Source organism: Poecilia formosa, unplaced genomic scaffold (assembly GCF_000485575.1).
Source record: "Poecilia formosa unplaced genomic scaffold, Poecilia_formosa-5.1.2 Scaffold283, whole genome shotgun sequence".
NCBI lineage: Eukaryota > Metazoa > Chordata > Actinopteri > Cyprinodontiformes > Poeciliidae > Poecilia > Poecilia formosa.
Window position 1 is genome coordinate 780,837 of NW_006800222.1, and position 17,518 is coordinate 798,354.

Consider the following 17,518-nt stretch of genomic DNA (forward strand, 5'->3'; position numbering starts at 1 on the left):
CACCCTTTTCGGTAATCAATTGTGTCACCAGCCACCCTCAGCATTGTTTTCTACTTAACTTATTCAATAGACTTCAAGGGAAATCCTTCAGACTCTGTAGCAGACATTAGGAGAATGCAACAAAATATATAAGGAGCAGTCAGTGAGCTGTCAAAGCAGACCTGGAAATTAAACAAATCAACACAAAAAAATAAGAATTCATTACTAAACTAAAAAAAAAAATCTATTTCTCACAGTGGAAGAGGCAATATGGGTAATGTTTCTCTCAGCTATAATTTGTCATGGTTTAGGTCAGGCCAGCCTGGAGGGAAAATCATTCACTGGTAAAAGGAGTCTGGAAAAACTGATTATCTGTCAGAGCGATCAAGCTTTATTGTGTTAATTGTTGAAGAGCTTATATAATAGACTGAGAGAGGAACAAAAATACCAGCAGCCACCTGCAAATTAATGCACAGACAGGCGTGTAAATGATCCAGCAGATTCAATAGGGATAGATATGCTGCTGTGCAGCTGGAATCCAGATGATGCGCTGTTTAAAAGGTGTTCACACTTTGCCCACTCTGCTGTTATACCGTGACATGTTACTAAAGCAGACCATGAAAGGAGCTTCTCCACCTGGATTTGGAAATTACATCAGCTCCTTATCCAATCAGAGAACACCGCAGTCATATGTACCATTGCACTTCAAGGATTATGTGATTTCTATGCCTTTTCTTTAATTTTCCAACTTCATCAAAGCAATCACAATCAGTCATCAATGACAAATTGTAAAAATCCACTGCATACACATGAGGGCATATTATATTTGTTTGCTCACCGACCTGACCCAGGAGCTCAGGCAGACCCAACACTTGTCCTGTGAACACGCCCAAGCAGATCAGGATGGAGTTGAACTGGCCAATGGACCCTCTGATGTGTTTAGGGGAAATCTCTCCCAGGTACATGGGGAGGACACTAAGTGATATACCTAGAGGAAAAAAAATAAAGGTCACATAATAGAATCAAGTGAAAAGGGGAATAAAAACAAGTAAGAAGACAAAAAAAGATCAAATAATCTGCAGGAGGGAATTACCCCATGACGTATTGGTCTCTGTTGTGTTTAGAAAACTCAGTAAAACTCTGCTCTAAGCCTTGTGGGTTCTTGACAAGAGCGCTAATAAACTTGCACTGGCACAAGCAGTCAGTTTGGTCTGATTACATTTGATATGATGTCATTTTAAATCAGGTTGTTTTGTCCAAAAAAGTTTTGTTTTGTGTCTAAGTTCATTTGTTCGGATGGTGCTTAGTATGTCACTTGGTCTGAGTCTATTCGGTCTACATCTGTTTGGTCTGAATCATTTCGCCTGACTCAGTTTGCTCTTAGTCTATTTGGGAATATGCCTTTAGGTCTGAGTTATTATCATGCTGTTTTGTCTGGATCCATCTGGTCTGATGCCATTTAATCTGTTAACCTGATAGTTACTTTTTGTCAACTGTCTCCAATGTCTGAGGTCATTTTGTCTGATGTTTAGAGATATTTTTCTGAGACCTGAGAAAAACATGCAGCATAAAAGTATGCTGTACTAACAGTTTCTATCAAACGACACACATAAGATCTACAACTTTTAGAAAATCAATACATGTAGTAAAGCCGATAACTTTCAAAATGTCAATTTATTAAGAGAATTAAAGCAATTCCATACGAGATGGTCAAGTTTGCAGTTTTAGTTGAGTAAGAAAAAAAAAAGTTCATTGATTGTCCACTTGAAGTGCTATTTTTGTATTTCGTTTATTTTGTTTTTATTGCAGCTTGAAGTATATGTTTTATTTTGTTTTGGTGATAAGAGCATCCGAGCATATAGTTCCCATCCTGTTGACAGTATGAATATATAATGAATGGTTGTTGCCAAGGCTGTACTGGAGTCATTCTCTGAATAAGTGCTGTTATTTTTTATTTTTATTTCCCTCTGTGGTTTTAGTGTGGCTATCGGAACAGAAGGCAATTAGAGCTTCTCTGCTCTCTGATCACCACCAAATTCATATTTGACAACCAAGTTATTTTACACATCTGCCTACCTTTATTGCTTTTGCCTCTTGATGAACTCCAAACACTTTCTTTACCAATATAATATTTACCTTAATTTCTTCATCTTATTTTTGTTTGTTTGTTTGTTTTGTTTATGCAGACAAGCAGCCTTAGTCTTTGGAAAGATCAAACTTTAAACCTGATTTTTTTTGGGTTTTTTATAGGTTGGAGCATTTTGAAAGAAACAGGAAAGCGTTTCTCTAAAGATGTGTTTGGTCTCTCAAGTTCATACAGTCTGCTGCGATAAAAGGCCGAGCCGTTAGGTGTTATTTGGAGGGGTATCAAAATTATTATTTAAATTATTTGGAGGGCTACCAAAAGGTTTACACAGTTAATTAAACCTTTTTTTCCCCCCCACTCTTGTTTCACCAAAATAAGCAAAAGCTGCAGCATTTGTTGCACACCAAGTTCAACAAAACGTGCTTCCCTTTAATTGCACACTGACCCGAGTTCACGCCCATGACGATCCGGCCGATGATGAGCATCTCAAAAGATCTTGACATCTCACCCAGCGACAGCAACAAAGCGGCCGTCACAGCAAAGCAGTTATTCAGCAGCAAGGTCCCTTTTCTGGAAAACAGAAAGACAACGTAGACGTGACTCTATATGAAAAAGGAAAGAGGAAAAGATCAGCGGTGCAGACATGATGGCAATGAGAGCTGAATGGAATTCTAATCCAGTTATTCAAACCCTTTGTCGAAACGTCGGCAGCGCTTTAATTGTGATAAAAGAAGGAGAACGGTGAGCACATCTGACTTCTGTCAAAACATTTCCGCAAGGCACTCCAAAGCCAGAACAATCAGGAGTGATGAGACTCGAGACAGCCAAAAGAAAAAAAAAAAAGAATGATTTCACTTTTTTGTGGCTTTAGATGTTCATAAAAGGGATGAAAACCAATGGATGTGAAGGATTCTTCAAGGCCAGGGAAGCAGAAAAATGTTTTAATGTAGGAGGCCCCTTGTGTCAAGTGGATGGAGAACACTTCATGGAGGATTCATTTAAATTGATTTTTGTTTTTTCACAGACCAAGAAAAAACTGAAAGTTAAACCACTCATTTCTGAACAGATGCTCGAATGTGTCAGTGTGTGTTGTCATAATCAACCTAATCATCAGCCAGAGGAATGATCAGATTAATAACAGTGTCGGTAGTTTTTTTTTTTTTATTCGCAAATTAAATCTAGCAAGAGATCTCCACAAACTGTGCATTCAGGCAGCTCTTGCAGACATGTCACAAAATCTACTTTGTCAAAGGGTTTTCCAGCTAAAAGGGCCCACAAAAAAATAGTTAAAGCAAAAAGAACTTCAGACAGGCTTTTCAAATTTAACTTCATTTTCCATGTTCTACAAAACAAGCACAAACTGTCATAGTATGCCCCTTCACACCTAAAATGAAATTGAAATTTCCCTTTGAAATATCTCGGAGACTTCAAATTTAATCCAGCAGGTGACTCTTTTTGCCCTTTGGGCAACCTGACATCATTACAGAGTAATCTTAAACTAAACCTACCCAAAGAAGCTGTATTATACTTTAATCTGTCAGCTAGTGCGGACATGGAGTTATTTATTTTTGGCATGACTGAGAAGAGATCAAAGTCAGATTTTCTGAGGTGGCGAATGAGGTCTAAAAAAATGGTTTAAAAAAAAAAAAAGCAGCGTATCTTTAGATGAAAGGATTTGTACCAATGCAAAATCTCAAAAGGAATGTTTCTAGGCCAAGAAGAATTATTGTGGTAAAAAGAGGTCCAACTTGCACTAAAATGGTTTAATCTAGTTATATTCAACAAATTAGAATATGCTTCTGATGAGGCTCCTTAGGCAGAGTAAAAGTACCAATAACCTTTTATTTTTTCCTGTTCCACATTTCTATATTATTGACTTTGAATAGGATGTAATGTTCTAATCTGAAATGTCATTTTTTGCATCAAACGAAATTAAAATCATCATAATTATTACAAATGAATGCTAGGCTTAAGTCAGTCAGTGCATAAGAGACTGCTGTATTTTTGTTTTTGACCAGTTTAATTGCGGATGCACGGTCAGTGATGGTAAGTGTCATGCTCCAGTCCAGATCACAAGTATTGGATCCTAGTATTACTCATTGACCAGTGCAACAGCTGGTTACCATGGAGACGGTGCACAGACCGTGGAAGGACTTTGCTTAACAACATTACTGACATTTGAAACTGAAGTTTGATTCATTGTATGAGAATTGAAAGCAAATTATCTTATTTATTTCTTGCCACTTTACAACATTTTGTCCTTCCGCAAATTGCATTAAATTATTGGCATGGTTAAAAGTAAAAAAATAATAATAATAATAATAATAATAACAAATTGAATAAATATTATTCTCCTAATGTACGTCACCTAGGGCTATTTATTGGTATTTTTGATAGTTTTCCTGACTCCTGACTGTCTCCAGCCCACTGACATATGCATACACCAAACTCAATCATACCGTTCTTATACATCAGGGGTCCCCAAACTACGGCCCGCCTCTACATATAGTCCGGCCCCCTGAACAATACAAGAGAGCATTCAGATTTTTCTTTTTTTTTCATTTATTGTATTTTCCGGTTTATATGTGGATTTTTCTTCAACCACCACGGGGCTCTTTAGAAGGAAGTGTGTCCTGTAAACTGTGGGTGTTTTGTTTTGCATGGCGCATTGCTGCCATCTGTTGGACTTTTAGGGAACTGCTTGACTTTTATGTTATTTAATCAGTACGGTTGTTTGCTAGCAGTAGAGCAGATGAACACACGTGTCTGTTATGAACACCGCATTCCAGGTTGAATTCTTCGAAGGGATGCCTGTAAGTAGCAGCTTATACTTCAAAACAAGCCTTTATGTTAACATATGAGAAATTAATATATTATAGTTACATTCCCTCAATGGAATATACACCAGTTAGTCCCAGTGACCATTTCACTCATGGTTTTTGCCCATGTGCTTTCTGGGTAAAAGTCAATCGAGAGGAAAAAGTTTGGGGACCATTGCTATACATATTCAAGATTTAACAAAGGTTTGTTCATTTATGATTCATAACCTCATTTATAAAACATCCAATTCCGAAAAACTTCAGAATTGGAACTTTGAAAATTGGTTTTCTTCAAAACGCCCTCCGAGAACACCTCTGAATGTCAACAAAATGAAACAGGCTTTATGGATATGTATGAATTCATCTGCATGCACACAAGACTGTTTTGTGAAGACATTAACATTTTAAGAATCAAATTTGAAACCCAAACTTGGAGACAAGACTAAACAAGCTGAAAGAAGAAAAAGAAACAAATTTTGTTGCAAGGTTTAAACAGAGTTTCATTGCCTAATGTCAAGGGTCAAAGGGTCAAAGAAGAAAATGCTCATTTTAACTGCTGCTGCAGAAATGCACGTCGTCTCACGGGCAGCCTCATTTACATGATAGCAGAACTGCAGAACAAACAACAAGCAACGCTGTCTTCATGTCATGTCTTCATTATGACAAAGAGTGTAAAAAAAAAAGAAGAAAAAATAAGCCATTAACCTCAGTTTTACTTGAAAACTTTTAATGAATTCCTTGGTCACTTTTATAGAGTTGCTGTCTGTTTGATCTCTGCATGCGTCTCCCGATGCTTTCATATATTCACTTTGACATCCGTATGTCAGCCTCTCCGGGACAACCAACTGGGACCCTAATGTCTAGCAGAGAATACAAAAGGAAAAGTGAGTGCCTTCAATCGACTCAACAGAAATCCAGAGGAAGAGAGTCAAGGTGAATCTTAAGAGTGTTGTAGTGGACTCGAATGGAAAGAAAGAATCAAAGTATGAGATTCATGATTCTTCCTCTGCTGTGACAATGTCATCCTAATAACTAGTGGTTAATAGATTCTTGTGAATCAAAATTAGTTTGGAGGAACAGGAGGTGATTATGTTAAGCTCAAGTCTGTCCCTGAAGGGCACAGGGCGCAGAGCTCTGCACACAGAGGATGTAAAACTACCTGACTTGTCCGAACCCTGAGAAACTCATTACTCTAGCTGTGAGACTGGATCTCAGCAGGCAGAATAAGTTGTCAAAGCACCACTGCTAGATCAAAAGCAACTCCTTTCTTTTCTTTTTTTTTTTTTGCATTCCCCCCTAAACTTGAGTAGTACATCGCTGGAAGGATAACAAGTCACAAAAAAATCTTTTTCACATAATAGCTGTAGTCTTGGGCTGGAGACATCAGGGAGAAGAACAAGTGTGGGCATAGCAACTTCTTGGAGACCTGCACTTAATAGGACAAGCTGTCTGTCCAACTGAGTGTGAGCGGAAAATGAAGAGAACAAAACTCACCAATGTTGCAGTTGTAGGAGGAAAGAAATATGCTGGGATTTTTTTTTACAACTTGCATAATATGATTATACATTACAACTGATGACTGTAAAACATATCATTAATATATATTTTTTTTATAACATTTTCTAAACATTTTCCACAAAACATGCTCTTTGTTTCATAAAGCTGGTCAAATCAGCTGCTAAATGTATTTATATGATATTAACCTGAATTTCTCCGTTTTCTCTTTTTCATCACACAAAATACTCTTTGTATGAGATCTATTGCATATTTGTCTTAATTTACTCTGCCCCCCTAAATTTAATCCAGTGCAGCCAATGATCTTCAGAAGTCACCTAATTATAGAGCATTTAGTCAACAACCAGCATCATGAAAACCAAGAACATGGCAGTCAGGTTGAAGAAAAGTCTAAAGCTAGGAAATAAAAATACATCCTTTAACAGTTTAGCGAGGAAGAAAAACTGTTGTGCTCAGATGTACATTTTCTAAATACCGACATGAAGGGGGGTAAATATTTATGGATCACCTATTTAATTCTAAATCATTAAATTTAACAGTCATCATTTTGTAGAAATCAGATTTCACTTTTGTCAAAAAAAAAAAAAAGCCATGACTGATTTGTAAATCAAATAAAAATGATAAAACAACCACGGCGGTGAAGATCTTTCATTTTTCACTGGATGCTCGACTTTGTGCTACCTTGTCTCATGAAATCCAAAAATACTGAAACTTGATGGTGCAATGTGACATGTAATGTGAGTTTTGCAGGGATCCTGCTGTGAATTTGTTGCTGTGAGGCGAGTCTGGAATCACACGAGGCGACACAGTGAGCAGAAAACACTTTTTACGTGCCGACGTCTGACGCAAGCCTTTAACATGCCGGTATGTAGTAACTACTCTGCAATCCTTTGAACCACTCTGGAGTCTGATGAATGGTAATTCCGCCTCATCGGTTATGCAATTAATCATTTAACAGGCTTGTTTTTCGCAAACTCTCTAACCAACCTACAGTCTGACCCTGGGGTGAATTCACTGGGAAGTCCATTACTGGGAAAACTGACATGTGTTGAATGTGTTTCCTTTAAGTGGATGAATGTTTTAACAGCTAAATAATGAAAAACAAATGATTAGAAAATGGATTCTTGGCATTTTACCAAGACAGTTATCAGTTGTTAACTCTGCCATGATAGATTTAAACGAGTATCAATCGGCTGGCAACGTTTAAAATTCAACAGAGACGCTCCCCACTAGTGATGCTCAATTAAATGAAGTGCATTTACCAAACGGCATGTTGCTGCAACTTATTATCTTAATTCCTGCAAACGCCTTAGAGACTCTTCTTGTTTTTCACGTCTTATTGAATAACTGATACAACAATCACGCCCTGAAATATAAAACTCTGACCAAATGATCTTGTGTTACTCACCGCCCAGCTACTTTAATAATCAAAGAGACCGACAGAGTTCCAAGAAGGCCTCCGATGGCGAATATGGACACAGTTACAGACCACAAAAGAGTCGATGTTTCTGGAAGAATAGGTTCCCCATATCTCTCCATCCAGGTCTTATTGTAGAAATCTTTAATGTACTGCAAAACACAAGAAAACAGATTCAGCTATGGTTCAGACAAGTCATAAAAAATATACATCTTTAAAATAACTGTTATTCAAAATAACACTGATAGCTGCAAATGTTATGCATTTTGCTGTAAATTAGTAGGTTTTTAATTCGGACTCTATGATCCATGTTTACGTTTTTATTTATAGCAGAAGGAACGTTCAATGAGATACAACTGCAAATTGAATTTTTAAATGTTACATGATGACAATAGTTTCATGTGTCTTCTTTCTACAACCATCCCTCTAGTTCCTATATCCACTTATCCTTCCAGATAAGTTGGGTTGTGGAAGTGCTGGTGCTTATCTCCAGCAGTCACTGGGGGAAGAGTTGGCCTGCATCCCTGACAGGTCACCAGCCCATGACATGGCAACACAGAGACACACAGAAAAAACAATGGTCAGACTTGAGAGCACTTTAGAGTGACCCATTAACCTCATAGTCATCCTTTTGGACTGTGGAAGAAATTCAAAGTACCCAGAGTGGCAGTGGTACCATCTGCATCACTGCACTCAACCTTTTACATGAAGCTGTGAATTTTAAATAAAAAAGTTTAGCTGTATTGTTATCCATTTTTGCACCTCCCTTCACGGGGGTTGCCACTTCATAACACCCAGCCCCACTCCACAGCTGTGTGCGCACAGACTTGGCAGGTGTTTTACACTGAACAGGATTCTAACCAGGAACAAGTTTAGCTGTGTGTAATTTTAAAGTGATTTATAAATATCCGCTGAGTTGGCGGATTAGCTAAACGTAAATGCACCGGGCTGATCTGGAAAGCAAAGGTCACCTCTGATGCCTCTGCACAACTGACAATCGTTTCAGAAAATTACTCCTTTCTCATGCAGAACTGATGAGACGCGGTGGCCGGGTCTCATTAGGAGAACTGAATCGGGTTGGACCTGCTTCATAATCAGGTGCTAAGGTCATGTAGTTATTTGCAAATAATTCTGACAGACTCAATCAGCTGACTGGGCATCGGAAACAAAGACACTTTTGGGCTACTTTTGCCAAAGAGCAAAAGATGGTTGATATTGTAACCGATTGCTGCATCCTACAGATGCACACATTTTCTGTTTGAATTGTTTTGAATTGCTAATGTTAGCTAAAACTTGGGTCCTTCTAATCTGTTATCCGTACAGTCAGAGATTTATTTCCTTTTCAAAATATTTAATATAAGACCATTTTATTAGAAGTAAGTGAAATGATATAGATAAATAGCAAATGATGCCTTATTATGCCTCCTGCCTAGTTACAGGCAGAGTTTCCATTCCTATGCAGCCCAATGTTTAAACACACAGTGTTATGTTAGAAATCTGTTTCTAAACACATTTTTCTCCTCTGATAGCCATAGCTGCAGATCATTGATCACAACCCCTCCAAACAGCTCAGGTTTTTTAGAAAAGATTTACAATGATTAAAAAGGAAAAAAAAGCTTATTTAGATTTGTATCACTCATAAACTTCCATCTCTGTGTAATGTTCAAAGTTTATCCTTTCAATCCACTTTGCTGCACACAAGTTAAAATTTAAAAAAAGCATTTCAGGCCAAGAAGACGGGGACTAATTATATATTTAGTTTGAGATGTCTTAACACAATATTTCTTAAGATTTAATGCATATTTGACTCTTGATTAAAAAAAATTCCTTCATTTATTTTAAGAAAGACCAGCTGCTGGAGATGGGCCTGCTGTGCATAAAGACGACTGAATGTTGGTTTATGCATGCGTGCTGTGGTCTGACATGCTGTTTGAAAAGGTTATTGTTGCTTTGGCAGATTGTTACTAAAAAGGCTAATCAAGATCTTTTGTGAGGTTTGGTATGTGTGCATAGAGAGGCTCTCTGCTACAGGCGTTTTATTGTAATAAATTCCACCACTACCTTTTTCCAGTCACCCTTTTCCAGCCGAGAAACCGATGAGAACAGACAGTAGGCTCCCTCTGTGAACATTAGAACCCGGTGTGGTGGGAGAACATAAACTAAAAAGGGGCTTCATGTATTTTCCATGAGTTTTATAAAGACAGCGGAAGCACAGTGGTCCCCCTGCAGTGGTCGACAGAAGTCAGCAATACATTAATGATCAGCTCTTGTTCCTGGTGGGCAGAGACTACAAAGAAAGATAAACAATGAGCAACTGCTTGACACGCTAAAAAGACGGAGGCTTTCTTGCATCTGCAGAACAACAGAACCTGCTTTAGTAGCTCAATGTTTTTCAGAGCAAAGAGCAAATTAAATGTTACAAAGAATTTAAAAAATAAACACCACAAAATGTCAAAAGATGCTAAGGAAAAGTGTATTTGAATAGAAATGTCCTTTTTTTTTAATAAGTCCACTTGCTCAAGACAACATGAAAACTAAGGAAGCTCAATTCCACAGTTGAGGTGCATCAGTCTTAAAATAGAAATACCTTCGAACTTCATACAAACCGGATTCCAAAAAAGTTGGGACACTAAACAAATTGTGAATAAAAACTGAATGCAATGATGTGGAGATGGCACATGTCAATATTTTATTCGTAATAGAACATAGATGGCAGATCAAAAGTTTAATCTGAGTAAATGTAACATTTTAAAGGAAAAATATGTTGATTCAAAATTTCAGTGTCTACAAATCCCAAAAAAGTTGGGACAAGTAATAATCAGTGGCTGGAAAAAGGAAATTGAACATATAACAAACAGCTGGAAGACCAATTAACACTAATTAGGTCAATTGACAACATGATTGGGTATAAAAAGAGCGTCTTAGAGTGTCAGTGTCTCTCTGAAGCCAAGATGGTAAGAGGATCACTAATTCCACCATTGTTGCGCAGAAAGATAGTGCAGCAATACCAGAATGGTGTTACCCAGCATAAAATAGCAAAGACTTTTAAGTTATCATCATCAACCGTGCATAACATCATCAAAAGATTCAGAGAATTTGGCACAATAGCTGTGCGTAAGGGCCCAGGTCGTAAAACTCTAGTGGATGCTTGTGATCTCCGGGCCCTTGAACGTCACTGCACCTCAAACAGGAATGTCACTGTCAAGGAAATAACAGCACGGGCTCAGGAATTTTCCAGAAAGCATCGTCAGTGAACACAATCCACCGTGCCATCCGCCGCCGCCAGCTTAAACTCTACAGTGTAAAGAAGAAGCCATTTCTAAGAAAGCTCCACAAGCTCAGCTGTTTGCACTGGGCCAGGAGTCATTTAAAATGGAGTGAGACAAAATGGACGACTGTTCTGTGGTCAGATGAGTCACGATTTGAAGTTCTTTATGGAACACTGGGACTCCATGTCATCCAGACCAGAGATGACATGGTCCGGATAACCCAAGTTGCTATCAACGCTCTGTTCAGAAGCCTGCATCACTGATGGTATGGGGTTGCATGAGTGCTGGTGGCCTGGGCAGCTTGCATGTCTGGAAAGGCAGCATTAAAGCAGAGAACTATGTTCAGGTTGTAGAACAACATATGCTCCCATCTAGACGTCATCTCTTTCAGGGAAGACCTTGCATTTTTCCAACAAGATAACACCAGACCACATTCTGCAGCAATCACAACATCATGGCTATGTAGGAGAAGGATCTGGGTACTGAAATGTCCAGCCTGCAGTCCAGATCTTTCACCTATAGAGAACAATTGGTGCATCATAAAGAGGAAGGTGCGACAAAGAAGGCCCAAGACGATTGAACAGTTAGAGGCCTGTATTAGACATGAATGGGAGAGCATTCCTATTTCTAAACTTGAGAAACTGGTCTCCTCTGTCCCCAGACGTCTGTTGAGTGTTGTAAGAAGAAGGGGAGATGCCACAAAGTGGCAAAAATGGCCTTGTCCCAACTTTTTTGGGATTTGTTGACGTCATGAAATTTTGAAACAACATATTTTTCCCTTAAAATGATACATTCTCTCAGTTTAAACTTTTGATCTGTGATTTGTGTTCTATTGTGAATAAAATATTGACATTTGCCATCTCCACATCATTGCATTCAGTTTTTATTCACAATTTGTTTAGTGTCCCAACTTTTTTGGAATCCGGTTTGTATCTGGTCCTTTGAGGTATGAGTTGGCGTGTGGGAATAACCAAACCCATAAGAAAAGTCTTTAATAATAATGTGGAAGATTGATTTTTTTTTTTTTTTTTTTGACGAATACTATTTTGGAAAAATTCAATTGCAAACATTTAGCTTTTCCAAAGTACGACAAGTGATCTGAAAGACCAATGTAAATAAAGAAGATTAGACCTTTGCTTGTAAGCTGAGAAACTCATCAACTAGACTGGTGACATAGGGTCATTTGTCTGAATGACCCTATAACTGGTTGACAGTAGCAGTAGAGTTGTGCACAACGGTGCAGTTTGTAGCTCCAGTGCATTGTTGGAAGAAGGTGCAAGGTTGAAATACTTGCTCAGACCAAGCTGCATGCTCTTGATGTACTTCATCTTCCTCCAAGGTCCAAGGTTGACTGGGCTCCCAACAAGTAGTTTTGGTAGTGAGTTAGTGGGTGTGTCCATGCATTGCTGGGTGTATCTGTGTTGTGAGGTCATATTTGGAGAGCCATCCAGGGTGTAGCAGTCTTTCAGCAAAGATCACAGAGGTAGACACTGGCAAAAACTCCAATTATTTCTTTTGTCCCTTGCAGTACACATGGCCACTCTGCTGCATATGCTGAAGCAACGTGTTTGAAATGTTTGAAAAAAGAAAATCCTCAGGAGAATTACCAACTCTCCCCTTTTATGAAAGTTCTTGAAGACTATTATTTTAAAGTGAGATATTCTTATCAGCAATTTCCTTGTATGGGAGAGTATGTTGATGAAGAGCTGCAGGTATTCCTCTCTAACCGAAGAAGACAATCATATCAAGCACATCTGCTCCTCTTTTACAGCAATCAGTCTGCTAATTAGACTGATAAGTGGGTTCAGGTTTCCTCTTTCACATCTTCACTCAGGATTTTGATGCTAATTAATTTCTTTACAATGATTTCATATGAATCTGCTCAGTCTACATTGTCTGAAAATGTGCCAACTGTTACCAATAAAATCAAAAGTCACAAAGATTCGCAGCAAAGTATTCGTGGAAATGTTTTGACAACGACTGCATGTTCTGCTACCTTTCTCTGTATTCTTAATCAGATCGCCGGTTTCCACTCAATAAGTGCCCGCCCCTGCAGTGCTTTGTTTTTGTGACAGATGGTCTTTTTTTTCTCCGTTATATTGTTATACTTTGGACTTATTTTCCCTTTTCCCATTTGTCTGTATTTTTTATAATTTTGCAGGTTGATAATGCATCAGAAACCCTCACCAATGTAAAAAGAAAAACTGTTGTTTTTAATATTCTGGGTATATCTCCTAAGTTTCAGTTGATTTTTCTAACTTTTGCCAAACTTCGACTTCGTGTTGTCATGTTAAAGCATGTAGTTGGTTTCGCTCCACTCTTTCATCTCTTTTATGTGCCGATGGGATTTTTGAGCAATTCATCAAAGTGCTGCAGAGGACAGAATGAAAGCACAGTGAACTATTGAACTATTTTGATTTGTTAGAAGCCACAAGTTTGATATTACCACCAGGAGCAAATGGAGGGTGATACAAACCCTGAGAACACCATGTAACGTCACAGCACTGATTCTCAAGATTAAACTTTTAATAATCATACATAGTAGGCAGGCTTTCTTTCCTTTTCTAATTCAACCCCCACAGTCTACTATGTTGAACCCATCAATCACAGTTTGCATGATAATATGTAGTTTAATCAACTTATACAGATAAGATCTAATTAAGTGAACATCACTCTTCAATGAACACAGAGTTCATTTTTGACTCCACTGAAGAGCTGATGGAGGTTAAAAGCACCACTTCTAAATCAGCAGATGAAAGCAGCATGTACAGTATTATGAAACAAACACCTAAATATGTATGAGACATCATAGTGGAAATTGAAAAGTTTATGAAATTACAGAGCAGATATTACAGTGGGACCAATTGCCTAAAGGTGTGTTGCTTCACAAATTTGCTACACATCAACCTGTTGAGGTATGGACTCCACTAAGACGCCTAAAGGTGTAGAGAGTAATACCTGGCAGCAACATTGTGGTGCCAGATGAAGATACTTTGGGTTATGCAAGTCCATGAATCAGATTTGTTTGTCCATTTCTATCCCACAAATGCTTGGCTGGCTTGAAATGGATTTGAAGGACAAGTTAACCAACTGTTTTATTCTTCAAATAAATCATTATTGCTTTTGGTAGAATGCTATAGAGACCAGAACCGTCAAGCAAAGCTGTGTCTGTGAAACATGGTCTGCAACAATACCCAAGTAGGTGCCATCCGTTTGGCTGTTATGTCACAATAGCAACCAAATGGATGGCAGTCTAGGTTGCTCTGCAGAACATTGGCCAAGCCTAAACAATGCCAAATGCTGTGGACCCTACTGTTCTCCAGGAAAGCAAACTACTCTGTCACCCAGGCGATGTAAAACCAAATTTAATACATCAGGCCATGCAACTGTCCTATTGGACAAAGGAACCTGCCAAGGACATCCTCTGGCAGCATGTGCACTTTTAATGGTGCATGACCATGTATTCCCATATGCAACAAACGGTGATCCACAGTGTATTCTCACACTTCTTTCTTCCGTCAGAAAAAGCATTAACTTCTTCGCAGTGTGAGCAACACTAGGTTTCTTTCTGTTGGTGTGCATTTCACAGGTGATCATTGATGCAGCTCCCCAGGTGCATCAATGATCCTTGACTGTTGCTTCACACTATTTCCTTGAACGTCTTTTAATAGACCATTACAGACTGGAAGCATCCCACAAGGGCTGCAGTTTGAGAGATGCTCTGACCCAGGAGTCTTTGTGATATCATTTGGCCTTGTCAAACTCACTGACATCCTTATAGTCCCGAAACATTACTGTCTATTTGCCTTTCGTTTTAAAAGGAGTGGGAAGAAAATAACACCTCAGCATCGTCTTAGAAAGCATTTTGACATTGTAGCGTAGCACAATTTGATCACCACATGAATTACTGTCAATGTGTCCCCAGTGTAAGAACCACAGCTCTCCCTATTTTCTGATTCATTTGGTTAAAAATTATCTGACCACTTATAAGACATTGTGGCCCATTGAAATTGTTTTCCTGGAGGTTCCATTGATCTGAAGATATATTAAAAAAAATTTCACTGAGAAAGTAATGTGCTTATGATGAAGCAAAAATCTGTGTTATACACATCCTCTGTCATGATGTTATACAGGACTGATGTATTTTACCAATAGACTTTAGGTATAGTTTTGTTTGTTCTCAGATTTTCATATGCTGCAATTTGTATTTACAATGAAAAAGTAACTGGTTTAAAAAATAGATTACACATAAAAAAAATTTTATGTATTTTGCTGTTAGCCAATACAAAAATGTTACGTATATATTACACATAAACTGCACATATTTTAAACTATTACAAAGTGCTGTCTTGTGCCAAATGCATTTTAGTACAAGACAGCACTGAATAGCTTTAGCACCACATCTTTTCTCATTACAAACAAAAGCCATGCATGTAGATGTATATTTTGTATACCATCACAACCAGTATCACAATGACCAGTACAGAAAAATGGTTACAGTCTTTATTAATAAGTGAGACATCATGCTGTAGTTCTACGGTTATAACAGATTGAAAAGCCACAACTGAGGGTTCACACTCATGTGCTTCAAGAAGGCACGAAAAAAAAAAAACACAAAGTAATTTTGAGTTATGCGCAGCGTTGATTTTGTCTGTGTGGGCAACCAAAGAGCCGATGGCTGCAATCTCTGAATACTAATTAAATGACCTGTGGGGAATCTAATTACCTTTGAACAAACACAAGGCTAAATTAGAAAGTCTAACCTCTGAACATGCAAGGTTTGTTTCTATTTCTTGGACTGGAACAGAAAAGCTCCTGAAAATTGGATTCACCAAAAATGAGAAAAAAAAAAAGACTATGCAAATATTGTTCCACTCGAAGCAATTTCTAAATATATTCATAAGTCACTGTATGAAAGGTACCTGCCTTAAATTGAAAAAGTTGGTTTGAGGTAAATAAGAAAGTACATTTTTGGAGTGTTATTTGTTTAATCTGGGATTAAACTTCTGATGCACTGTTTCAAAGACTGCCATGTGTTCTCATTTACTGAAAAAAATGTGTTTATGAGCTATATTGTACTAATTAGGTGGACTGAACTCATCTTTAACTTTCTTTCCTTAGTCTGACTCAGCATTGAGAGCTGAGTTAATAAAGATAGATTATACTATTCCTACCTATTGTTTATGTTTCCGGAGGAGAGACAGTCTCACAATGAACTGAATAACATATCACTCGTTGCAGACAAAAGCTCAGCCCAAAGTTACTCACATTTCCTATTGCAAAAGAATGCATTACGTCTAATATTCTAATGGTGATAACATATTATGAATTAGTTGTTTATTTTAAAAACTTACTAAGTTCTGCTGGAGCAAAATGAAGTCATTCACATAAGTGATCATCATTTGAAAGGCACTGATGTGCATCTAAAAAGTCTGCGTCATTAGAGCTTCAGGGTTATAAATTGCATTGAGAAATGGTTTAACGATCTCGGGACCTGCATCAGCTGCAGGGTAAAAGAATATTTCAACTCTACCACATGTCATGATGAAGGTCTTTTTAACAGTCTTGATCAAAAATATGGGAAAATGCGCTTTGTGGAGCATCAGTATCACTCCAAAATCTGCACTGCATTGATATTTGTTACCATCATCTATGACAGTTTTCACCAGAACTGTCACTGAGTAAACAATAATCTTAAGACATATGGAGCGAAATTTCATCAATTCATCAATGCAGCTCCCCTCTGTTTAGCTGTGCATCATAAATGGTGTTCAGCATGTGCTGTGTTTCAGCTAAGTTTTTATAGGCGGCTGAAATAAACATTTAAGTTCCATTTCTTTCAGCACCATGTTAATCTTCATTCAGCTGAAGCGTTGGCAACGCCTGACTCTGAATCCAAAGTCAGATCTTGATTAACATTTATTGATTTCTAGCAGTGCTAACAAGATAAGAAATGAGAAAACAAGGTAAATCAATGCCGCCTTCCGATAGCAATGGGATATCCAAAGACAAGCTAGTAGTTTAGCTTTACTCACCGAAGCAGGTGCGTTGACCACAGAGAGGTTATACCCGTAAAGAAAAGATGAACCCAGGGCCCCGAAGAAGGCTGCGCTGAACAGGCAGGTTGTGAGAGGCTGCTTCTAAGAGAGAAGACAGAAGAGACGAAATTCAGATTTTCATGCTGGCCAAACAGACAAAAGATTTATCAAAGAAAGTCAAGTCAATGTCAAGACCAAACTCACTACAGGAAGTGTTCTTTAGACAATCAGGTCAGAAAACTGGGTTTTGTCTTTTGAGGATTTCGTCTGTTTCAGTTTTGCCATGTTGAAACCTCTAATTTAAGTTATTTGAGATTCAGTGTGGTTGGCAAACACACATTAGTGCATAATTGTGAAACTGAAGGATCGTGACACAGGGATTTTGAATTTTTCTA

The 17,518-nt window shown here is 38.0% G+C and overlaps 1 protein-coding gene across 1 annotated transcript in view; it reads right to left on the reverse strand.

The window, feature by feature from the left end:
• Positions 1 to 17,518, reverse strand: part of LOC103151500 (solute carrier family 2, facilitated glucose transporter member 9) — a 118,322-nt gene that overhangs the window by 90,174 nt on the left and 10,630 nt on the right. Inside the window, exons 3-6 of the mRNA XM_016681505.1 lie at positions 17,121 to 17,225; positions 7,808 to 7,968; positions 2,511 to 2,635; positions 822 to 967 (exon numbers count right to left, since the gene is read on the reverse strand). Of these exons, the coding sequence (XP_016536991.1) occupies positions 822 to 967; positions 2,511 to 2,635; positions 7,808 to 7,968; positions 17,121 to 17,225 (537 nt within the window). The remainder of the gene's footprint in view (positions 1 to 821; positions 968 to 2,510; positions 2,636 to 7,807; positions 7,969 to 17,120; positions 17,226 to 17,518) is intronic.